Source organism: Corylus avellana, chromosome ca8, assembly GCF_901000735.1.
Source record: "Corylus avellana chromosome ca8, CavTom2PMs-1.0".
NCBI lineage: Eukaryota > Viridiplantae > Streptophyta > Magnoliopsida > Fagales > Betulaceae > Corylus > Corylus avellana.
Window position 1 is genome coordinate 14,383,879 of NC_081548.1, and position 25,980 is coordinate 14,409,858.

General features: G+C 32.8%; 1 protein-coding gene across 3 annotated transcripts; it reads left to right on the forward strand.

Annotated features, from left to right (window-relative positions):
- The first annotated feature begins 15,211 nt into the window (after positions 1 to 15,211).
- Positions 15,212 to 25,427, forward strand: LOC132190167 (homogentisate phytyltransferase 1, chloroplastic). 3 transcript variants are annotated; one of them, XM_059605069.1, is made up of 13 exons: positions 15,212 to 15,438; positions 17,735 to 17,782; positions 19,924 to 20,198; positions 20,347 to 20,430; positions 20,511 to 20,585; positions 21,227 to 21,310; positions 22,269 to 22,358; positions 22,883 to 22,984; positions 23,211 to 23,306; positions 23,427 to 23,498; positions 23,587 to 23,682; positions 24,576 to 24,680; positions 25,215 to 25,427. In XM_059605069.1, the coding sequence occupies exons 1-13, from the start codon at positions 15,387 to 15,389 to the stop codon at positions 25,254 to 25,256; spliced, it is 1,221 nt and encodes a 406-aa protein (XP_059461052.1). In that variant the 5' UTR covers positions 15,212 to 15,386; the 3' UTR covers positions 25,257 to 25,427. The 3 variants fall into 3 exon arrangements, with proteins under 3 accessions (XP_059461052.1, XP_059461054.1, XP_059461053.1); XM_059605070.1 differs by having other exon boundaries at positions 15,213 to 15,438; positions 19,939 to 20,198; XM_059605071.1 differs by lacking the exon at positions 17,735 to 17,782 and having other exon boundaries at positions 19,939 to 20,198.
- Positions 25,428 to 25,980: the final 553 nt, after the last annotated feature.

Below are 25,980 nucleotides of genomic sequence, written 5' to 3' on the forward strand. Positions count from 1 at the left end.
TTTTTCTGGACCCGGGTCAGCAGCTCACGCACCCGGTTTTTTCTGATTTTTCCGTGCCAGCAGCTCACGCACGGGTCTCTCTCGCCTCAGTCTCCTCAGAGTCAGACTCCTTACTTTACTCTTTAGTTTCTCTTCTTGTTGGTATAGTGGGAAAGGAAGGGGATGGATGATGTGTTTCCATATGGGCCCACCATGTTCCATCCAGTTGCAGCAAAAATAGGAGTAAAGCAGGAGATAAAATGACATGAATAAGTGGTTTGAATGGTGTCAAGGTAATCGCTGATTCGCTATGAATAGTTACAAGATACTTTTTCATCCTTCCCAAGTTCCCAACAAAAGTTTGTATAAGAAAAACAACCCCTTCGGCCCTTCCTCATTTTTTTTCTAATTTTTTTTTTTCCATCCTTCCTATTCATTCCTCTTACTTTTCTAGCCCCCTACCAAAAAGACCCTAAAATTGGAGGTGTTTCAGGCATCTTTTAGATGTTTAGCTAGTATAAGTGGACTATTTTAATAAATGAACTTACTTGTTTTAACTTTTAACTTTTAAGTTTAGGTGAAATTATGAGTTTAGTAATTTATTTTGGAGTACAATTTGTCAATTACGGTCACTTTCCAATTTTTTTTTTTTTTTTCTTATCCTTTATTAAAACCTTTAATCTCTTAGAAGTTAGAACTCAATTTTTTGCATTGACTATATTGATGTATTAGTATTATTATTACAATTTTGAATTTTAATTTTTTTTTTTTTTAAAAAAATTATAGTTTAGGGTAATCGGGTCGTGTCGGGTCGTGTCTACCCATTTATACCCGGTTATTTTAAACGGGTAAAACGGGTCGTGTCGGGTTACCCGATTATTTTCGTGTCATAATCGTGTCAACCCGATTACCCGTTTAGCTAAACGGGTCGTGTCTGGGTATAGGCTAATCGTGTAACGGGTACCCGCGGGTCTAATCGGGTCGTGTATGGGTACCCATTTTGCCACCCCTAGAGGCAATAACCTTGTAAAATATTATATATCATTAGTGAGAGACATATCTTAGTCCATTAATAGATATCCTTAATTTGCAAGCTTTCTGACTGTTATTAATAAAACCCCTTAAGTTGTCTTATGTACACCTCCTCTTTAAGATCCTCATTCAGAAAAATTGTTTTTCACATCTTTTTGATATAGCTCTAAACCAAAATGAGATACTCATGCCATGATAATCAATGCCTTCCTTTTGAGTAAGATCATTGGCTACAAGTCTAACTTTATATCGTTTAACATTACCCGGAAGTATCCTTTTAGGTTTTATAAACCCATTTGCAGCCTATGGCTACAACTCCCTTTGGTAAGTCAACAAGATTGCAGACTTGAATTTTAGCCAATGATTTCATCTCCTCCTTCATGGCAAAAAACAATGTGAAGTTATTTCCATCCAAAATGATGTGAAAACAATTTTTGGATCGTCCTTATTCCTGACATAAAAATTAGACTCCTGGAAGTGTACCACAAAATCACTAGGGATTGTTGGTCACCTTATTCTAGAGGATCTACTTAATCCTACTTCCTCTGCATTTAGCAAAGTTTGAGTAGGTTTATTTTGAACTTGTTCCTTATGAGTTGACTGTTCTGAAACCGATTGTGGTTCAAGATAATCAATTTGATTTTTCTTAAGCACAATCAAACACCCTTCATGTGAAGGAGCTTCAGTCAACTCTTGTGCTTCCTCTAATTCAATCCCTTGAGGATAAGCACTCCCACTAAGTTCAGTGTCCTCTAGAATTTGAATCTTTAGACTCAACAATTCTAGGACTAAATGAAGAACAGTAAAGCCTAAACCCCTTGGAGTTTACTGTATAACCTATAAAATTCCGCTAGTTGTCCTTGAAGCTAATTACCTTAGGTGTGGAATATAAATCCTCATTATAGCAAGACAACCCCATATGTGTAAACAATTTGAACTTTGTTCCTTTCATTCCTTAATTTAGATGTCTTATGGACAACCCTGAATGGAATCAAGTTAAATGTATACACAGCGGTTTTCAAGGCTTCACTCCATTTGGAGAATAGAATATTAGTAATAACTTTTAATGTCCATTTTTCATGTACCTACCATAATACTATCTGCCTCTATCAGATCTTATGATCTTGACTTTGTTTTATTTTGTTTCTCTACTTCTACCTTATAGGTACTGAAAGCATTTAATGCCCAAACCTTATGATTTAGAAGATAGAGATACATAAACCGTATATGGTTATTACTGAAAGAGATAGGACATCTCTAACCATTTAGGCAAGAAGTATGGAAAATGTTACACTTGTACATGATCTCAAGAATTTCAAAAATCCTTTTGTTGGCACCTTTAGTGGTATAGTTGGTCTGCTTTTCCTTAATGCAGTCCACATAAATACCAAAGATAGTAAATTTCAAGGGTTGTAAAAACTCTATCATTTGTTGACCTTTTATTCTTTATAGAGATATATTCCAATCTCCAATGCTATAACATAGAGGATTTTCTCATTTATAAGACTCTACTTTATGTTAACATTTATATGCAGGGATTAATTTTTCAAAAATTGAGATCTAGATCAATTTTAAATAGACCATTAATTTAATATTCCACCCAAAAGTTTTAACAATATTCAAACTTGATTTTAACAAACTAAAATAGAAATTAAATTTCTAAAAGAATAGTGGAATATATAAAAACATTATTAAGGTCAAAATAATGTAACTGAATTTTTTTTTAAAAAAAAAAAAAAAAAATTAATCTATAGACCCCAACAACCTCCAATTGTAAACAAGTATTATTTAGAAAACCTTGCATTATGTTGACAACGTGGACCGCTAAACCAAATTTAATCCACATAGTCCTTAGGAGAGTCAATAAAAGAGATTCATGACACACTAGGTGTATAAGATTACATTTATTTCAAGTCATTTATGATACTTTATGCAATCATTCTTTATATGCCCATAATTTTCCTTAGTGTAAGAGAAACAAGTATCTTAATTGCCAAAACACTTTGTTGGCACCTTGTTCTCATTCATCAATTATTGGACATGATTGCCTATAAAGGTCTTTCCCTTAACTTGAGTAACTTTCTGGATTCTTATGTCTTAATCTCTCATCTTCTTAAACACACATGATCAGAAGTTCCTTTATTGATCAGTTATCCTTATGTGTGCCACAAGATATTTGGAAAAATATCATATTTAGATGAGAGAATTTAAAATAAAATTGACCATAATGACTAAAAAAAAAAACTCAACCTTTAGGGACTTTATAATGAGCTATTATGTCCTTCATTTCCATAATGTGCTCAAGCACATTTTGAAACTGTAAAAGGTTTTACTTTAAAGCTTTTCTATTAGGGTGCAGGCCAAAGCCTTATTGGAACTCACTAGATGTTCCTCAATGACCTTTCTTTGGCCCTAAAACATTAAGGAATAAAACCCTAATGCTTTTCTTGATATGAGATTTCATGAACATTGAAACTTAAACGATTTAAATCACTACAATCATTCATGTTTAATAATCTTATGTGGCGTACTTGATTCCGTGGGAGAAGGTGATTCGTCCACACGAAACGCCAATTCAGTCTCCAAACACCCCAAAGTAAAAAGCACATTTTTCTTTCAGTCAAGAAAAATTACCACTAGAAATTATTGGAACATAAAATACTAATAATTAAAGCAGTAGGAATATATCTAGTAACCAAGAAAAGTTATATACTTTAATGCTATGAAATAACCTTATTTAAATTAACCAATGTTAATTTAATAGTAAATTTCAACCTACCTGTGGGTAAAGGTGCATCACGCATGAAATTTACTCTTTATTAATAAGATTAATAAATTTAGCATTAATAAATAAAATTTTCCGTACCTGTGGGCCTAAGAGAAATTTTATTTTTAATGTTAAATTTACTATCTTATTCTAATTAACTCATAAAAATAAAAACGTCCATGTGGGGATTGGCAAATTAAATTTATGAATTAATTACAACACGATGTTAATTTTCTTTATGAAGTTCATATGTATAATCTTGATGCAATTATCATTATAAAATCGGGATGATGTGGCTCTCCCAAAAATTATTATAACAATTACGACTTCATTAACATTGAATTTATTTAAATTAACCAATGCTAATTTGATAGTAAATTTCAACCTACCTGTGGGCAAAGGTTGCATCATGCATGAAATTTACTCTTTAATATGACTAATAAATTTAACATTAATAAATAAAATTCTCCGTACCTGTGGGCCTAAGAAAAATTTTATTTTTAAAGTTAAATTTATTATCTTATTCTAATTAAGTCATAAAAATAATAACGTCCCTGTGGGGATTAGTAACTAAATTTATGAATTAATTACAACAGGATGTTAATTTTCTTTATGAAGTTCACATATATGATCTTGATGTAATTATCATTATAAAATCGGGATGCTGTGGCTCTCCCAAAATTATTATGATAATCACGACTTCATTAACATCCAATAACTGTATAGATGTCAAAACTAAAGTTCCCAAGAATAAAAAACAAAACCAACATGTCAGTGGGTAAACAGTATTTTTCCAAAGTACAACCGAACAGTGTCCCAGGTAAGTGAGGGGCGCACAACGGCACACTTAAGTCCCAAGACTTGCCTTGCCAGAGCTTTCCGATTGCAATTTTGGATAGTACCATAAACATTCACCAACACATGAGACTTAGTTAATTATTCTCATGTCCAGGCATCAAACAATTTATATTTAAACAATTAAAAGAATAAATATATCCTTGAGTTCATGTATTAAAGAAACAATAATTTAATACTGAACAATATAAATCATAAGATGAATAAAAATGTAACATTAAAGCATCATAAACTGAATAGCCTAACGGCCTTGATGTAACCTTGGGCCGTTTATTCCTCAAGAACCCAAGTTCTAAACCCACCTGAGCCCCATTTTTTTTTTTTTTTAATTCGGATGGGCCAGCTACTTTAAACCAGGTTGGGCTGCTTCTTTACTCCGGATACGGGCCCAGAATTGGGTTACTAGATCGGGTCAGCCCAAATTCAATTTCTTTTTTTTTTTTTATCATACCAAAACGGGTTGAAACCCTACCCGAATAATAAGACCCGGAAAACTTAACACCCAACCCAGAAAGCTAGCCCCTTGCACCGCTGCCTCTTCCCCTTCCCCATTCTCCGGTCACCGGCGCCGGTTCCTTAATGCGCCGGCCAAAACGGCAAGCACCCCTTGTGGGGCTGCCGGCCGTTTTTTTTCTTTTTTTGCGGGTAGCCCGGTGAAATGGCCACCGTTCCGGCCAGAAATCGGCAGCCCGTGTGAGCGCCGTTTCTGCCCATCACAGGCGGCCCCTTATGGGGCTTCCTCCGTCAGCAGCTCACCTTATGCGGCCAACGCCGCTGCTGTGGGAGGGGGGATACCGGTGCTGCAGGTAGGTGAAAACCGGTGCTGCAAATGGGGAAAGATCGACACTGCAAGTGGGGAAAACCGGTGCTGCAAGTGGTCTCCTTCCTTTATGCGGCGAAACGCCGCTTGTGGAGGCCAGGGCAGTGGGTCACGGTGGCCAGGCAGTGGCGGTGGGTGGGGCTAGAACCAGATCTTGGTAAGGGTTCTCGTACAAGGACAAAAAGGCCAATATGGTCAAAGCCTCTCCAAAGATGCCCAAAAATTGTTAGTTTTAATCATAAATAGAGAACAATACGTGCAAGACCAAGTCAAAAATAAAACACTCACATCAATAAGGTTGCATGCCTTGTTCCAATCAGATTATCAACAATAGAAATATATAAAACTAAACAATATTCACAAATGGAGCATAATAAACAACACAACTTAATGCTGAGCAAATATGGCACAAAGATGGCTCTGATACCACATGTAAGAATTAAGATATATATTAAATCCTAATTAACAATATAATTAGCAGCGAAAATAATTTAATATATGTACCTCCGGCCATTGCTTTGCCCACGCAGCTTGAAGAACAGTTCCACAGCAACCAAACTAAAAATTAAACAATTATTGAGAGGTTCTTCTGACCTATGCCTACCAGTAAGTGACCAATTGATAGAATACACAGGCCTTATTTATAGGTAGGTTAGGGAACCCTCAATTAGAGCTGTTACCTTAATTATTCCTCCCATCAAGGAATAAAAATCAAATCAATACAGCTAATTGATTCCACAAAATAAAATCAGTAATAAAATCAAGTACTTGTTCCACAAGAATTAAATCAGTAATTTAATTCAAAATATTTGATTTTACACAATAAACTTTAATTGGAATAAATTACTGAACACCGTAATTATATATTTTTTATAATTACAATAATATATGTGACATAAGGGACATACTTTAAATGGAGTTTCTTACAATTCTATGATATTATTATGGAGGGAAATGCCCTGAACGTATGTTAAGATCTTGCAGGATTGAACATGTTAAAACGAACACAAATTCAAAAGTTCATGGTTTGGCTCGAGAGCCACTAAGCATGTCATAAATACGGTTTGCATTGAAGAAATTCTAAATTGTATCTATATTATATTGTAATCATGGAGTAAATTACTCCTGTTCGATTGTTTTGATCTATTCATTATCAATGAAATAGAAATTTGTTCAAAACAAGAAAAAAGAAAAAAGAGTTTAAAATTTTACGTTAAGGCATGAAATCATAGAGAATAGTAATTTGTAGAAAATTAAAAAAATAAATAAATAAGGGGGGCCTTGGAGTTGGACATGCCATTTTTTTTTTGCAGGGGGGCTTGGAGTTGAACATGCCACCAAATTTGTCTGAGACAGCCAGCAGCCTACAGAGAGGCTGAAAGAGAGAGCTGAAGGACAGAAGAAGACATGACGAAAAATCAAACAAATTACGTGGAAGAAACAACTTCTTTCTTTGTTTATTTTTGTCTTGAAAAATGGACAAAACAAAGAAAAGCCGCCAGTAGAGGCCTTTGGGTGCAAATGATGTCAAAGCTATTTACGTGAAGATTTTGGCAGCACAAGAGTTTTGTTTTTTGTTTTATATATATATATATATATATATATATATATATAAACCAGGATTTCAATTTACAAGGGACAAGATTAAGCGTTCGTCTCGGTTTGAGGTTTCAAAAATTGCATTAAAAATAATTTTAATACGTACGATTTGAAAATACAATTTTTAAAAGGGTTAAATACTCCAAACTCTCTTTGGGTTTCTTAACTTTATTTTTTTTTCCATGTGATTTCATTTTTATCACAGGAGGTCCCTGTGAAATCGTATGCTGAAACACACTCTAAAAGATATATTGAATTGAGTAATGATACAATGCACGCGGCGTGCGTGGCACGCCCACGCACGCCAGTGCAAAAATTTTTTTTTTTTTTTTTTAAATAAAAATAATAAAATAATAATAAAATAATAAAAAAAAAAATTTTGTGCATGGCGTGCATCACTGTTGATGCACGCCAGGCGTGCATTGTATCATTACTCAATAGAGGCTAGGATGCCGGTTTTGTAGACAAATTTAATATATTGAATTAGAAGAATTTGCATAAAAAATTTATCTCATAAAAGTTTAATAGATTAAGTTTATTAAAATGATTATTATGCTCATAAAAAACACTTAAATGGGAGAGTACAATTAAGCTGTTAATGGAGAAAAAGTATGGAATAAAATTAACAGGCTTAAATTTATCTCTTAAATGAAAAAAGAAAAGAAAAAATGAAAATTAAAACCAATAAGTTGTCAGGCTGTTAGCTATACAAAATCCTACAATGGCCATTTGTCCATGTGAAAAGTGTTATTTGCTTGTTGAGGCGCACGTGGACTTGGATGTAAGACGAGTTACTTCCAAAGCTTTGTCCATGTGGAAAAGTGTTATTTGCTTGTTGAAGCGCACGTGGGCTTGGATGTAAGATGAGTTACTTCCAAGGCCTGTAGCACCACTAATTACTATTGATTAAGATGGCTCTCTCTGGAGATAACCTTCAGATTCACTTGAAGCGAAAGTGAGGAAAAGCATGGATGAGCAAGATATTTTGCAGTTCTCTCAATTGTACATGCCAGGGACAGAGATTCTAAAGGAAAAGAAAGAGAAACAGCGAAAGATTAGAAGAGAGAAAAAGGATACGAGCTTTGTGGGTTTTTTTTTTTTTTTCCTTTCTTTTTGTCTTACTCGCTCAAACATAAGGGTGAGACACTTCTTTTTCAGGGTAGGCAAGGTCTAAATGTATCCTTGGTTAAGGGTTTTTTAGGCAGGTGAGAGGGGGCATATCAACCCCCCTTGGCTATATATATATATATATATATATATATATATAAAAAGAGTGTACAAGTCGGGCGGTTATTATCCACTAATAACCGCCTAAAACTTCTAACTGGATAACCGAAAATAACCGCAACCGGGTAACCAAATAACAGTCTAGGACGGTGGTAATATCAGTTATTAGGCTTTTAAAAATCCCGTTAATAATCGGGTAACCGAATTTTTTAATTATATATATATATTAATGTTTTCATAAAATTACTTTATAAACATAGGGTTTTTATAAAATTCAAATTATTTTTGAATTTGTAATATTGTTTTATACTTTTTATGTTTTAGATTTATAATTTTTTTGGATTTGTAATTGTGTTGGATTTTTAATTGTATTGAATTATGAATTAACATATAATTCTCGGATTGCATTTGAGATATGAGATAGATCATAAATAAATAATGGCCTTAATACTTTAGTAGTTTGAATTAACAATATATTATAATATATGAACATTGTTTCTCCTTTGAATTAACAAATTTGAAGTTTTATATTAAAGAAAATAATAATAAAATTATTTATAAAAATCGGTTAATAATCGGTCTTCAATAACCGCATAAGCGCCTGTTGCGGTTATGAGGAAATAACTGCTACCGCAACTGGCTGTACTAGAATGACCATGTTTACAACTCACGTTAAATACATTTTAAAATAGTGTGAACTTTATTTTGTGAAAATGAGATGATGAACAAAAAAAACAAAAAACAAAAAAAAAATCTGAAAATCTTCCACTGTGAGAGTGGAGAAAAACAGTAGCAGTGTTTCTAATTGAGATAATTCCGCCATATGGCTTATATAAAAACTGAGGTGTTATAAGTTGGTATCAGAGCAATTAATTCCGAATACCATAAATAATTAGCTCCTACTATGAATAGAGTCTAGGAAAGAATACTAGAGCAATATGATATGATTAATAAAACTTAAGACTTCTTCTAGTCTTAGGTATTATCTAATAAAATTGGTTGACTGCAGCAACATGTCTTCCATTGAAGTTGCCCGAAAGACAGTGTAACCCGCTCCTAAGCGGAGTGATGTGTCGGTAGTACGAGACTTTCCGTTTGTTTGTCGGCCATACACAAAAAACTTCAACCCTGAGAAGATGTGGACAATAATTAGGGTCATGATATAGAGCACGCCAGGCTAATTTTTTTTTTTTTTTTTTTTCAAAAAATTTAAAATAATAATAAAAAAAAAAATCACGGCCGGCGTGCTTCACTGTTGAAGCATGCCGGGCGTGCTCTATATCTTTACCCCAATAATTAACTACAGACTAGAGTGGCTCCGCTAGTATAAGATTTTTGGATCTACCACTTTTTCAATAGTTCTCAAAGGATAGTTCAATTGGTTGTGACCATACCTCATAAAATAAAATATAATTATTACTTTATCATATATATATTTTAGGCCTTTTAGTAATTTTGATACAATTCCAACAAAAAGCAAATGTGTTGTCACCAAACTAATGAATATGACTAACTATTCAATTCCACCTTCTTTTATTCTCAGTAATAGCTATTCCCAATTCCTAAGAAGTAACTCAATCGACCGTAAATTATGTCTCATTAAGCGGAGGTCATTAGATCAATTTTTTTTTTTTTTTTTTTTGTGTGGACTTGTAATAAAAATAAAAAAAATAAAAAAAATAAAAAGTAATAACTATTCATTTTTCTAAAATTCCAAACAAATAATAAAAAGAAATATTAGGGATTAATATTTTTCTCATATTTAACTTATCTCATCTTATAAATCAATCATTAAATTTGTAAACTTATGGAAACCCTGGTAAATCAATAGTTTCTTGATAATAAATATCATGCCAATCTATATACGGCATCCGTGATATGATAGAGATCAATTTTTTGCTTCCGTGGGCGGTGGGACATGTGAGTTTACTGAGCTGGGCTCATCCTTAAATTCTCATAAATGCTTTGATATCGACAAGGAAAATCTAACATTTGCAGGCACACCATTGTTTCGCTTGTTAGTTATTACCATAAAACGTAAAACTATAAAAGGGAAACAAAACAAAAGGAAAGGAAGATAAAAAAAAAAGAGCCGGGGAGCTTCACAAAACTCTTCATGCATTTTAGAGTTTGTTTATAATTACGTTTTTTTAAAATAGAATTTTTAAGTCAAAACAAAGTTTTTGCCATATGTTTTATTTTTAACATTTTGCTAAAAGTAAATTTTGGCAATTTTAAAGCTTTTTGAACTCTTAAAAGTGCTTTTAATTTTTTTATTAAAGGAATACTTTTTTTTTTTTTTTCAAACGAACTGTTTGGCCCTTCAAACGCAATCACAAACAGACCCTTAAAGTTTAAAAATTATCAGGGTTATTGAACTTTCAGTTTTTTATAATATTTATATTTTGTTAAGAGTTTTCATTAAATCCTGTCAAGAAATTTAAAATATTTTTTTTATAAAAAATTAAAAAAAATATTGCAAATATCCATGCTTAGGTATTTTTGCAAGTTTCAGTAAATCATGACCAATGTCTGAAATTTTACAATTTTTTATTTTTTTATAATAAAAATATGAGTATTTTGACAAGATTTAAGGGAAAATCCTAATGGATCTCCACATTAGAAAAAATTAAAAGTATGATACTCTAAATTGAGAGCTTTGAAACTTCAAGAAGTAATTTCAAAATGCGTGAAAATTGATGGAGAATTTTGTGAAGTTTTCCAACAAGAGTAATGCTAGACATATTCCCAATTTCTTACACTCACTTCTTCATATTCATAGATGACTTTTAAAATTATCTTTAGATTAAAATTTAATAAAATTTAATATCAAATTTAATGATAATTTTAAAAAATAAGTATAAAGATATAAGAGCATTCCTTGTAGCCTCACTAAAACCATTTTTTTTTTGTTATTTTAGTGAGACAATTTAGCAAAAATAGTTTAAATCTTCACTTTTCAGACTCACTATTTTAATCAAAATCAAAATGGTGAGTGAACAGTACTCACTAAAGTGACGTAAGTACCATTTACTTACCAAATGAATAAAAAATAACCGCATAGGCGCCGGTTGCGGTTATGAGAAAATAAACACTACCGCAACCGGTTGTATTAGAATTACCAACTCACATTAAATATATTTTAGAATAGTATGAACTCTATTTTGTGAAAATGAGATGATGAACCCCAAAAAAAATAAAAAATCTGAAAATCTTCCATTGCGAGAGTAGAGAAAAAAGTAGCGCTATGTCTAATTGAGATAATTCCGCTATATGGCTTATATAATAAATGAGGTGTTATAAGTTGGTATCAGAGCAATCAATTATGAATAGTGAATACCATAAATAATTAGCTCCTACTAGGGATAGGGTCTAGGAAAGAATACTAGAGCAATATGATATGATTAATAAAACTTAAGGGTAATTATATTTTCCCTCTATCAACTACAACGCATTGTCACTTTCTCCTCATGAACTGCCAACTGTACCACCCGTCCCTATCGAACACGTTGTAGTCGACAAAATGGTAGTTCGATAGAGTCGGATAGTACAGTTGCCGTTTATGGGGAAAAAGTGACAACGCATTATAATTGACGGGGAAAGAAGTAATTACCCCTAAAACTTAATACTTCTTCTAGACTTAGGTATTATCTAATAAAATTGGTTGACTGCACCAACATGTCTTCCATTGAAGTTATCTGAAAGACGGTGTACCCACCGCTCCTAGGCGAAGTGATGTGTTGGTAGTACAAGACTTTCCATTTGTTTGTGGGTCATACACAAAAAACTTGAAGCCTGAGGAGATGTGGACAATAATTAACTAGAGACTAGAGTGGCTCCGCTAATATAAGATTTTTGTATTTACCACTTTTCCTAATATTAAGAAGGTCAATAGTCCTTAAGGGGTAATTCAATCGGTTGTGATCGTGCCTCATAAAACGGAGGTTATTAGTTTGAGTCCTATTTTCCTTATATATATATATATATATATATTAGGCCTTTTAGTAATTTTGGTACAAAATGTGTTATCACCAAATTAAGGAATATGACTAACTATTCAATTCCAACTTCTTTTGTTCTAAGTAATAGCTATTTCCAATTCCTAAGAAGCAACTCAATCGACTGTAAATTATGTCTCATTAAGCGGAAGTCATTAGATCGAATTTCTCTTCTTCTTCTTCTTCTTTTTTTTTTTTTTTTTTTTTTTGTGTGTGTGTGTGTGTGGACATGTAATAAAAAAAAGTAATAACTATTCATTTTTCTAAAATTTTAAATAAATAATAAAGAGAAATGCTAGGGGTTAATATTTTTCTTATATTTAACACATCTTATCTTATAAATCAATCATTAAATTTGTAAACTTATCACCTCGACGCATGCTCCACCACCTTGCTACCCGGATGCGCTAGTGCCCATCACACCTTTTGCACTGGATCCGTCTCTCCGAATGTGGTTTGATTTTGGTTCTGACCGGCTGTTTTTTTATTTCATTTTTGGTTGTTTTATTTCTTTTCCTTTATGTCTGCCTTTTGCCATGTATTTTGGTGTGTTGTTTTTGTTGCCTTACTTGTTTGTTACACTTTGTGGGTGATGCTCTTAGGGGATTCACTCAAACTTCCTCCCCCAGTTTGTTTTGTGTATGACGCTGATCTCCGCCACTGCCGCTCTGTCGCCCACCGTCCGTTGTCCGGTCTTTCCCTGTGTCCCCCCGCGATGAGCTCCAATGCCACCTTCTGCATCGGTTTCCGACCAGTACGTGATCGGCTTCCTTTCGGCTACTGTTTCCCGCTTAGTGTAATTCTCCAGTTTTTTCCCTGTTATGTTGGTTTCCATTTGTTGTTTGTCATATTTTTTCTATTATGTTTATATTTATGTTTTAGTCCCGTTATTTCCCTATACACTTTTTTTTTGCTTGTAATAAGGCTCTGTCCCCTCTAGATCTGCATGCGCGATGTCCTTTGGGTTATTTGCTATGGTCCAAACCTTTGAGTTGTGGATGTGAACGTTATCTTGACTTTCGGGTCGAGGAGAAAGAGTTCCGATTAGGGGTTTGTCTACTCTCAGTTCTGAGGAATATGCACTACTTATGTATTAGTTTGATTCTGTTTGGCACATATCTGTTTTTTAATATGTAGATTAGTTATGGGTTAGTTGAATGGTTTTGAGTCTGGAATGTAATACGTCATTTGTGACGCTTGTAACCTCGTAACTTTGGTTATAGTTACTTGTAAGAGCTTTATGTTTATGATAATTTCTATGAATGAGACTGATATAAATTCTATTTTTAACCAAAAAGAAATTATAAAATTATATAGACTCCACATAAATCAATAATTTCTCGATAATAAATATGATGCCAATCTATCCACATGGCATCCATCATACGATAGAGATCAATCTTTTGCTTCCGTACGGGTGGGCCATGTGAGTTTACTTAGCTGGGCTCATCCTTCAATTCTCATAAATGCTTCGATCACGACAAGGAAAAGCTAACATTTGCATGCACACCATTCTTTCCCTTACTAGTTATTATTACCATAAAAAGGTAAGACACTAAAAGGGAAACAAAATAAAAGGAACGGAAGAGAAAGAGAGATCGGGGGAGCTTCATGATGGGTTCGTACATTTTAGAGTTTATTTGAGATTGTGTTCAAAAAAAAATAGAATTTTTAAGTCAAAATGTATTTTTTGGCAAATGCTTTATTTTTAACATTTTGCCAAAATTAAATTTTGGCAATTTTAAGGCATTTCGGACCCTTAAATAAAAGGGCTTTTAAATTTTTTTACTAAATAAGTTTTTTTTTTTTTCAAACGAATTTTTTGAGTCTTAAACGTATTTTTAGGCCCTTCAAACGCAATTCTAAACAAGCCCTTAAAGTTTAAAAATTATTGGGGTTATTGAACTTTCAATTTGTTATAATATTTATATTTTGTTGAGAGTTTTCGTTAAATCTTGTCAAAAAATTTAAAATATTTTTTTTATAAAAAATTAAAAAATATTACAAATATTCAGGCTTAGGTATTTTTGCAAATTTCGGTAAATCATGACCAATGTATGAATTTTTACAATTTTTTTTTTTTTTATAATAAAAATGTGAGTATTTTGACAAGATTTAAGGGAAAATCCTAATGAATCTCTACATTAGAAAAAATTGAAAGTATGATACTCTAAATTTAGAGCTTTGGAACTTAAAAGAGTAATTTCAAAACGCGTGAAAATTGATGGAGAATTTTGTGAAGTTTTCCAAAAAGAGTAATGCTAAACATATTCCCAATTTCTTACACTCACTTTTCTATATTCATAGATGACTTTTAAAATTATCTTTAGATTAAAATTTAATAAAAATTAATATCAAATTTAATAATAATTTTAAAAAATAAATATAAAGATATAAGGGCACTCCTTGCAGGTTTACTAAAACCATTTTTTTGGTTATTTTGGTGAAGCAATTTAGTAAAAGTGGTTTAAATCTTCACTTTTCAGACTCACTATTTTAAACAGTACTCATTAAAGTGGTGTGAGTACTGTTTACTTACCCAATGGATAAAAAATAATATAAATTTTCTCTTTCGTTCCCTATTCTTTGAAAAAGTTAAAAAAAATATATAAAAAAGTATTTTAAAAAAAATATTTAAATAGAATAGTGAAAGTTGATATTTAAAATAATGAGGCTATTGAGTTGCTTTAAAAAAGTAGGTGATTGAAATAGGAAAAAAAAAATGTACTTTGATGTGTACAATTTGATGATACCGCTAAAAATACTTTAAGAGTCTGCAGGGTTACTTACCCTATACTCCGGCTAATAAAAAGACCAACAACAAAAGATATTTTTGTTAAATCGACATTGTACGGACAAAAAAAGTCCAAAGACTCCAAAATGTACACGTATGCCATGGTTCGCCATTTGTTTGATTGTTTATTTGTTCCAAATGCTGCTGGCCTGTATAACACTATAACGCACTAAAGCCCACACAGTTCCTCTAATTTGAATACCTGTCGATCATCTCTCATCCTGCTCGGGAGAGAGAGAGAGAGAGAGAGAGAGAGGCTGAGAGGTTTAAGGGTACTTGCAGTTGCATGCTTCTTTCTTCATTGAATAAACAAAAATGGAGTCTTTGCGACTTGCCTCCTTCTCCAAACCTTCCTCACTTACCATTGGTATGCACTTTTTTCAGTTCAGCTCATTAATTTCTGCATCTTGATTGTTTATTTTTTATTTTTTTTATTTTTTATAATGTTTGGCTTCTGGGTTTTAGATTCTTCAGATTGAGTCAACTGTATCATTTCTTGCATCTCTCTCTCTTCCTTAATGAGTTGTCACACTTCCACGCATCTTGGTTTTGGTTTTGCTTGAAGAAATGTTTTTATATGGTGTCTCTATTCACTGTCTTGCTGTTTTCTTACCTTCTGTAAATAAGTTAATTTTTTTTTTTTCTGTATTTTTTGTTTGTAAGTATTTTTTGTGTATTTTGAGTAGAGCTATAATTGAGTCAAGTCGAGTCAATAATTGAAAATCCAACCTTGGATTTGTTTAATTTTGTTTGGAGCTCGAGCGGAGCCAAACACATTTGTAAATTAGATTATATATTTAAATTTGGTCATTTAGTTTTCAAATCAGTTCAAAGTTATGTATGGACTGCTAACTTAACTTATTCCTTTCTCATATAAATTAATGGGAAACTTCACAAAACCCCACCTAAACTTTCACGTGTTTTGAAAGTATTTCTAAAGTTCAAAACCTCTCGATTAAGGGTATCGAACTTTTAATTTTTTTCAATTACCCAATTTCGTTAGATTTTAAATTTTTCTGTTAAATACTGTCAAAATTCTCAAAATACCATTTTTTTATTAGAAAAAAATAAATAAAAATTTGTAAACATTCATGCTTTTAATTTTTTATAAAAAAAAAAACTATATTTGAAATATTTTTGCAGCATCTTTTCAATTTTATTTTATTTTTTGTTTAAAAAGAGGGGTATTTTTGGAATTTTGAAAAAATTTAATGGAAAATCTTAACGGAATGGGGTAATTGAAAGAAATTGAAAGTTTGTTACTCTTAATTGAGAGTTTTTAAACTTTAGGGGTAGTGTCAAAACAAATGAAAGTTCAAGGGAATTTTGTGAAGTTTTCCGTAAATTAATTTATGATTGTTGCATTGAACGAGAGTGAGTCGGGCAGAGGAGGACGAGCGATGGTGGGTCCCTTCTAAAAAGGGTTTAATTGGTGTTAAATCTTTCTACAGAGTCATGGGTTGTCATGATTGTGTCCATTTTTCATGAAAAAGTGTTTGGTGATCTAAGGTTCCATAGAGGTGGCCTTTTTTGTTTGGTCTGTGGCTCTAGGAAAGATCCTTACTATGTGTATAATCTCCGAAAGCGGCACGTCATTGTGGTTGATTGGTGCTACTTATATAATAAGAATGTGGAGTTCGTGGACCATCTTCTACTTCATTGTGAGGTTGTCTACACCATTTGGAATGTTTTCTTAAGTCAATTTGGGTTGTCTTGGTTTATGCCTAGACGAGTTGTCGATATATATACTTGTTGGTGGACTGTTGGCAACACTTGGATTGTTGCTATATAGAAGATGGTGCTTTTGTGCCTTTTGTGGTGTTTATGGAGGGAAATGAATGATAAAAGTTTTGAGGCCTGTGAGAGGACTTTGAAGGAGATAAAGTTTTTATTTTTCAACACATTGTATCTTTGAACTGCTGCTTTTGTTTTTCCTTTGGTGATTTTTCTTTTTACTCCTAGTTAGGTGGTTTCTCTTGTATACTTCACTTAACCCCCTTCAACTTCCAACGTTTTTGCAATCATCTCCTTAAACTTTAAAAACTCTCAATTTAGTGTATTCAACTTTAAAAAGTTTGCAATGTCACTTCTACCATTAGGATTTGGGGTTAAATCATACGGAGTATTGTGTCTTTTTGTATACTTTCTGTATGCTTGAGGGCACCTACGCTTTTATAAAAATTCTTTGCTATTACCTATCCAAAAAAAAAAAAAAAGTCCATTATTCTCCTGTATTTAAAAGTTATTTAATGCACTGCTAAAGTGAGGTTGGGTAGATACTTGTCTGGTGTCTGGTTTCTTTAGTGCACTGCTAAAGTGAGTTGTATTGGTGTTTTTTATGTTACTTATTCATCCAAAAAAAAAATTTGAGTTCATGAGTCAAGGTTGAAATATTTTTGAATAGCCTGGTTCATTTAGAGCCCTAGTTTTGACTGAGAGGAGTTGAATCTACTTCTTTTTCTTTTTCTTTTTTCTTTTTTCTTTTTTTTTGCATAGGGACTCTTTACTTTCTACTTTTACCAATAAAAAAAAGAGTTGATTCTATTAACCTGTACCATGTCTAGAAATTTAGGCTTTTTTTTTAAAAAAAAAATTTTATGCTAAGTATCTGCTTACTGATGCTGCTTGGTCTGTTCTATATGATGCATTGTAATAATTGGTAGGTGGGAGTGACCGGAGCAGTGACAGATTCAAGAAGGTTTGCTTTCCAAGTATGACCACCAATCTCAAGAATTTAATTTTGTACATCTTTCATATATTTTTTCCCTTTGATCCTTTCCCATTCGAAAAGCGCCGTCCTTTGATTACTTTTTTTTTTTGATACTTTTTCCCCCTGAAACGCGATTGTGCCTTTCTTTGAGCAGTCAAAGATTTTCTTATTAACTATTGATATGTACATGCATGTTTGACTGTAATAGACTCCTGAATAATTTGATGATTAAATACGTCGTAATCTTTGTTTGATGATCTTATGTATTAATACTAAAGGAAATGTTATGTATATAAAACTTGTATAAAACCAAAAGACAAAATTAGGGTCTTCCTAAGAAAAATATTATTAGGAAGCTCGTTAGACTTGTTCTTATCAATATTGTGGTAACTGACCATGAGTTAAATTGTTTAGATGGTTCACTTTTTGATACCTGTTTATTGCTGGGTATTTATAGAGTTAAGAATGCATTTGTGCCAGGGCTAAATCTTCTGTGATGTTTTACTCTCCTAATTTTAGGTAGTTGGTTACTCTTTGAAAGTATTGAAATATACCATATTGATATCGCATGCGATATTGTGCAACTTAAAGTTTGGGATGTAGCACAGAAGTGTCCACTGTGCAGGAAAGCACTAGCAATTTGAATGGTATAGCTTACAGTTACTCAATGACTAACGGCATTTTGTAATTTTAGGTCTCTAATTGGCAGAAGGGTGTTCGTAGGTTTTACAAATGAGTTAGGGTGAACAGGTTAGAGAAGTTATTAGAAGTTATAAGTATCTGTTCAAAAGATCTTATAAATGCAATCTCGCAAAAATTGAAACGGTTTTTGAATTATATTAGCTCCTGAAAATGTCTTGGACTACAAGAGGTGACACAGAAATGTCCACTTCAAATAGCTAAACCTATTTATAAGCAATTATCAGAATTACTAATAGTACTCCTATTTCCAGAGCAGAGTTCATGTATATGCAAGAAAACTAATTCATACTACGGCAGTGAAAATTACAATTAAGACTCAAGATCAACTAGACAAGACTATTCCAGGTCCCAAAAAGTTTCCCATGGGCTGTTGGCATCAATTGGCATCATGTCATGCCATGTCTCTGTTCTGGAAGATTCTAGATTGCAAATACTATAGTTTAGTATGAGTTATGAACTTTGGATACAAAAAAATAAGCAGTCACATTCTCAGACTTGAGCACATAATCCCCAAGTTCAAAACCTGATAATTATTGTCCCATGAAACATTGGTTATAGTTAGTCTTTCATACGATAAAATTCTGCAAAGCCTAGGGGTTTGTTTTATTATATATCATTAATTTTTTAGCAGTTTTGAGCCTTTTTGGCCTTGCTTTTGTTCTTGTAGCACTTTGAACTTAAATCATTGCATTTATCATATATTTTGCACATTACCGAGCCACCTTAGCCAACTTTCTCTTATTCTATCCTCAGTTGGTGCTATCTTTACTCATCATGAATGCATTTATTTCTTCTCATTTCTGAGGTGGTCACTTATGCATCTCATTATCTGAACCTGTCGGTCTGGTGGTGGTGTTCTAAACCTGTCCTTATATGACAGTAATTTGTGTATCACATAATGTTCAAATTACACTTCCCACTTCATTCATTATGCTACTATTATATAAGCGATGTATTATATAAGCTTTCCTTTCTTATTAGTAGCCAATCCAAGTTACGAGATGATAACTTTTAGATACACCTTTGCTGTTGTTGGGCCAAGAGCTTTATTCAATGTTACCTTGTTATAGAGTAACTGATACTAGAGCTTTCTCTTTTATTTGTCCTGCTGTAGTAACCCATGTTCCAAACCATTATTATCAAAAACCCCTTCATATATATTAACAATATTTCATTTTTTTAAAGAGTAATTCTAGAAAAATATTCAGGAAGTTACTTTTAATAAAAGGATTGGTCATTAGATTTTTTTGTTTTTCTGTGGCAATGTGGAATCTGTAGGTGGGGGTTGTTAAATGTTGTTAATTTCAGAATCTTGGAGATCTACTTGAAGTTTCTCTTTTGTTGTCTCTTCATTTAGAATTAATTTAGAATTTTTATTTTTCAGTCGCTGTCCTGAATGTATTACCTATCCAATGTCTGTATTTGTTGGTTCTTATGTAGCTGGCAAACTTTCAGGATGTGGAGCATGGAACATCCTAAATATGTCCTTGGATGTCAGGTCTCAGCAGCATCTTCTGAGGCATCACATTGGACGCTTTGAGGAAAGAACCACTTTTTACAAGAGAATTGATAAAAAGTGCCTGGTGAATGCAGCCTCTGGACACCCTCTTGAATCTGAGCCTGGAGCTTATAAACCGAAAAGCATTGGAGACTCTTTCAAAAATGCCTTAGATGCTTTCTACAGGTTTTCACGGCCACACACAGTTATAGGCACAGTTAAGTTTAAAGTTGATAGTATTAATTGGAATAAACCGTGCTTGGAATCCTATGGTGAAACTAATACATACTTGTTTTTATTTTATTTTCTTCTTCTTTTTTTCTTTTCAATTTCTAGAGAGCCTAACCTCACTTTCCTGTAATCAGGCATTAAGCATTATCTCAGTTTCTCTCCTCGCAGTTGAGAAGCTGTCAGATATATCCCCATTGTTTTTCACGGGGGTGTTGGAGGTGATGCCTCAAATATCCTTACCAACTTGTAAAATTCATTGGTACATTTTATAATTTTACACCTTTGCTTTGCTTTTCAGGCTGTGGTTGCTGCCCTATTCATGAATATTTATATTGTTGGTCTAAATCAGTTGACTGACATTGACATAGACAAGGTAGTTTTATGTGTGAATCTTACTGGTACATTTGCAGTAATTTCAATAATAAAGAAACACAAATTCTATGCTGCCTAAGGACATATAAAGGTACTCTTCTCTGTACCTACTGGCTGGGTTATAATCATTTGGAGTGGTTAAAATGCAGCAGATTTCCCCCTAGGCTGTAGATCCAACTAATTAACATGGTCTAGCTGTCCCACCTATTAAATTACCAGTTATCCCAAAAGTTTAAGCTGATAGAAAAAAATAAATTTAATCACGTAATCATTACTTTAACACTCCCCCTCACGTGTGAGCTCAAACTCTTTTTTAATACGTAAGGCCCAACACGCGGAATATTTAATTTAAATGGGAGATGAATCAACGGAGTCAAGGTTCGAACTTAAAATCTTTTGGATCTGATACCATGTTAAATTACTAGTTATCCCATAAGCTTAAGTTCATAAGAAGAGGTAAATTTAATCACTTAATTATTACTTTAACACCACCTATATGTTCTTCTTTCAAATCCAACCCCTTCTTTCCCCTCAAACTCTTCATAGGTAGAGTACTTGGAATTTAGTAACCAAAAGAAGTATTTACTTGGAATGTATGTGGACTGTCTAATTGTATTTCTATACTATTGTGTCTAACTACAGGTTAACAAGCCATATCTTCCATTAGCATCAGGGGAATTTTCAATTGGAACTGGTCTCATGATTGTGACCTCTTTCTCCATTCTGGTATTAAAAATTAGAACCATTCCTCTTAGCATCTTGGGACACCATCATGTACTTGAATTCAATTTATATGTATTGTTACTAATATATAGCTTTGATTCTGTGCATTTTGCATGCAAAATATGAAATTTTCTGCTTTTTTTGACGCCTTCCTATTATCTAGATTCTAGTTACGGTAATTAACATTGTCTTTTTTTTTTTTTTTTTTTTTTTTAAAGCAGTTCCCCACATTTGTTTTTCATATTCTAATGATTTGATATGTATGTTTCCTATGCTTTTAACACATAAATTTGAGGTGAAGAAAAAAATAGGTCCTCCATTTTTTATCCATCTGGAAACGTAAAGTGGTGTACTATATGCTATAGGAATTAATAATTCAGAGATAGGAGCGCAAATGCTTTCCCTATCTCACTGTAGAGTTTATTCATACCTGATAATAAGAACCTGCTTTTTGACCAATTTTCCTTGTCAGTTTTTCCTTCAAGAAATTGTTGTCATCATTTAAGTTATATTGTTTGTTGCTCTTTCTTTGATACCAGTTACCAAAATTTTATACCATTAAAAACTTCTTTTTTCATTAATTTCTCAATTTTTTTTTTTTTTCAATTGGAAGACACTAGTTTTAAATTAGACAAACAGAGAACTTGGATTTGAGTAATCAACATTTATTAAGTTATACTAATTAAGATTAGTGCATCATTTTTAGAATACCTCAAGCTGCTTGTTAAAAAAGAATTCAAGGAAATAGGTTAGATGCTCAATATATTTTTATATGGAATGCACTGCTTGCTAGAATACTCTGATACTTTCTCAATTTTTCTTTTTATTGTTTCATAAGTAAAGCTCTATGCTTCTAATAATCCAATTATTGACGATATGTTTTCCATGACCTTGAAAAATTGAGCATTGATCTGGATTCTTGAATGAATGTATGCTTATTATCTCCTTTATTTTTTGACAGAGTTTTTGGCTTGGATGGATTGTTGGTTCATGGCCATTGTTTTGGGCTCTCTTCATCAGTTTTTTGCTTGGAACTGCTTATTCAATCAACGTGAGTTGGTTTTGCTCGCATATATACTATTCAAACTCCTCAGATAGCTGTATAGCCTGTATAGTACAACTAAATATGTGTTATCATGATACTATGTGTATTAAATTGCTATGGTACCTTAACCATATTCAATGTCGTCTACTTACAAGAAATGCTAAAGCAAATTCGAGTACTTTTCGTATCTTTGAGCCTCTTTTAGTGTTATACCAAACAAACCCTCCATTTTATTGTTACTCTTTAATTACTCACTATGTGATGCTAGCATGTTTAGATCACAGAAGCCCAAAAAGAGAAGGGAAAAGTTTCTGTTCTGGTTAAGTTATAGTTGCTGTATTTGGGAAAGTTAATATGAGGCTCGATATGCTGATCTATTAAATAAAGTTGGTTTTCTGAGATGACGATCATTGATTTTATTATTATTACTATTGCAATTTCTTCAGTCAGTAGTTGGACATTGGAACTTGATATATTGGACAAATTTGCTTTCTGACTTGATGTTCTTGTAATACCTTCTATCATTTTAGTTGCCTCTACTGAGATGGAAGAGATTTGCTGTGGTTGCTGCAATGTGCATCCTAGTTGTGCGAGCGGTGATTGTTCAACTTGCATTTTTTCTGCACATGCAGGTTTAGTTATTATTCTTTCAATTCAGCGTATATCTTTCCACTATTTCCATTCATGATATATGTGGTTCATACTCAAACATAATGAAATTTAAGTATGTGACATGGGTTTCTGGGCAAAAATTGGTATCTGACACATACCTGTCAACTTGCAAAGATTGGTAAACTTGGACCATCTTTTCTATGTTTCACTTTCAGTCTGAGTACTAATGTATGTTACAATTTCCAGACCCATGTGTACAAAAGACCCGCCGTCTTTTCATGGCCGCTGATTTTTGCAACTGCATTCATGAGCTTTTTTTCAGTTGTAATAGCATTATTTAAGGTAAAAGCTAGTTTTCTGTTTTGAGTAGATGAATTTTTATTTTTTTTAGTTTGATATATGCAGTTCTTGTAGAGGTGAAGAATTATGTTCAGTTTTAAACTTACTCTGGATTTTGTGTAGGACATACCTGATATTGATGGAGATAAAATATACGGCATCCGCTCTTTTTCAGTACGGTTGGGTCAAAGTCGGGTTAGTTTTCAATATCAACATGTTCCTTTTGTGCAAAATCTCATACAAGTTTATAATCATTTGGTTGTGCCTAATTTACTTTGGCCAGGTATTTTGGATTTGTATTGTCCTACTTGAAATTGCTTATGGTGTTGCCCTTTCAGTGGGAGTAGCAGCTTGCTGCTCCTGGAGCAAACTCATCACGGTAATTTGATCGGTTTCTTAGTCTTTTTTCTTTTTTTTGGGTAAGTTTCTTAACCAATGGGTACATAATGGGCATGCACAATCTTCATTCCTCGAGTTTATTGCATGGGTTGGTTTCTCATCTCTCTTTGATTTTATGGAAATTATGACCACCGCCTCATACTTTTGTGCTTTTTGACATTATGACCCTAGTTGCCGGTTATGATTTTGAGACCCAAGTTTAGGTTCACATTAAACCCGAGACCTTCATTCATAGAAAAAAAAAATGATTAAATTTATCATTTCCGATTAGCTTAAGCTTTTGAGATAACTGATGATTTAATATAGCATTAGAGCACAGGGTTCTGAGTTCGAATCTTGTCTTCATCATTTATCATCTTATTTCAATTAAAATAGTCCACTTGTTGTTCGATCCACACGTTAGAGGGAGTATTAAAGAATTAATTAAATGATTAAATCCACCAATTCCTGTCACATTAAGTTTTTAGGACAATTGGTGACTTAACAAATACAAAGCTCAGTTTTATATAATGCTAGGTTAAACATTAAAAACAAAAATTATATATATATATATTGATTCCTTTGAAAGTTCTGGCTCAATGTCATAGGAAATATAGACCCTTCATAGCATTCAGAAAAATTATTTACTCCAGATGGATAAGTATTAAGTTCACCATTAGGGGGTGGAATAGCTTTCTCTATTTTGTTGACATTGGTTTTAGGTTGAGAGTGGATAATAATACTAAATCATAACCTTTGCAAGTGATAATTCAAAAATACGAGGGTTCAATGGATTTTTTTGAGAAACATCCATTGGTGTTTCCAATAATGGCTTCTATCATTATGCAGATTGGTTTAAAGATGTTGGTATTTTCTCTTTTTGCATTGTTTTAGGTTTCAGGACATGCAATATTGGCTACAATACTCTGGAATCGTGCTAAAACTGTTGATCTGAAGAGCAAAGCTGCAATCACTTCTTTTTACATGTTTATTTGGAAGGTAACTTAGGCTATCTTCTTTATGTCAAAGACTCAGCCACTTCTATTCTGTCAAAGTTTGGTAGCATTTGTTATGTTAATACACTTTGAAGTGTCACTCAAACACCATTTTGGGACACTTTTGTTGTCTATAATACCTCATTTTTCAATCACGAAACTTATTCATGACTCGTAAGGCAGCCGGTGGATTTCTAATGGAGGATAAGAAAATTTTTGGGGTTGAGGGTGGGCGTTTGACCCCTCTCGACCCCATCTCCCTATATCAATGGTTAATTTTACTGCTATATCAGAAAGTAAGCACTTGAGAGTACATGTAGCATTTTTTAACTGATAAATATCAATTGTTGGTGCACTTGTTCTAATATTGAGCGTTCATGTGTCCATCCGTCCCATTGCCGACTCCACCTAGTCGATTGTCCTCGTTACATATGTTAGTGATCGATTAATAGTGTATCTTTGAAATGATTCAATTTCTAGCTCTCAATTTCAAATTCAAATTCTCTGTTTATGTCTGATATCTTGTTTCCTTTTGCAGCTCTTCTATGTGGAGTACTTACTCATACCACTTGTGAGGTGAGGGTGCAGAAATGTTTTAAGAAAGGGTTGATTGTTGAAGTGATGTATGCCTTTCAGTTGATGGGATGTGTGTTTTGCATGGCACTCTTGGCCTAATTTGCTTTCTTGGATATCATGTTCAAGAATTTGTTAATGCATTTGGAAAAAAATAATTTCATTAGGCATTCCTTGATCTCGTTTTCTATTCCTTTTGTTAAGCCAATATATATATATATTTTCCTGAGTGAATTCTTATATGATGATATTATTAAAGAAAGAAAGAAAGAAAGAAATTTTTTTTTTTAAAAAAAAAAAAAAAAAAACTAGGGTTTTATAGAGAAAGCCGTACAATATGGTAAATGCATTCATGAAAAGTGTCCTTGCAAATCACCTTGCCAAAAAGGAAATAATTTAAACACTATTACCCTAAATCTCTTGTAAGAGAATTATTTTATTTGCACATAGAACATGTTTAGGATTGCGTTTGTGAAATAAATTTTTTTAAGTTAAAAAAAGTTTTTGGGCAAAAGTTTTATTTTAAAGCTTTTGTCAAAAGTGCGTTTTGACCATTATTAGATTTTTCGAACTCTTAAAAGTGTTTTTAATTTTATTACCAAACGAGTTTTTTTTTTTTTTTTTTTTTTTTTTTTTTTTCAAACGAATCCTTTGAGCGTTAAAACATCTTTGATTCTCAAACAAAAGAATCGCTTCAAACAGTTCCTTACTATAGGTTAATACCCTAAATA

Coding starts and splice junctions, on each gene's coding strand:
- LOC132190167 (XM_059605069.1), top strand. CDS start 15,387: ATGGAGTCTTTGCGACTTGCCTCCTTCTCCAAACCTTCCTCACTTACC. Junction 22,985..23,210: donor CATTTTTTCTGCACATGCAG/GTTTAGTTATTA, acceptor TACAATTTCCAG/ACCCATGTGTACAAAAGACC. Junction 23,499..23,586: donor TACGGTTGGGTCAAAGTCGG/GTTAGTTTTCAA, acceptor TACTTTGGCCAG/GTATTTTGGATTTGTATTGT.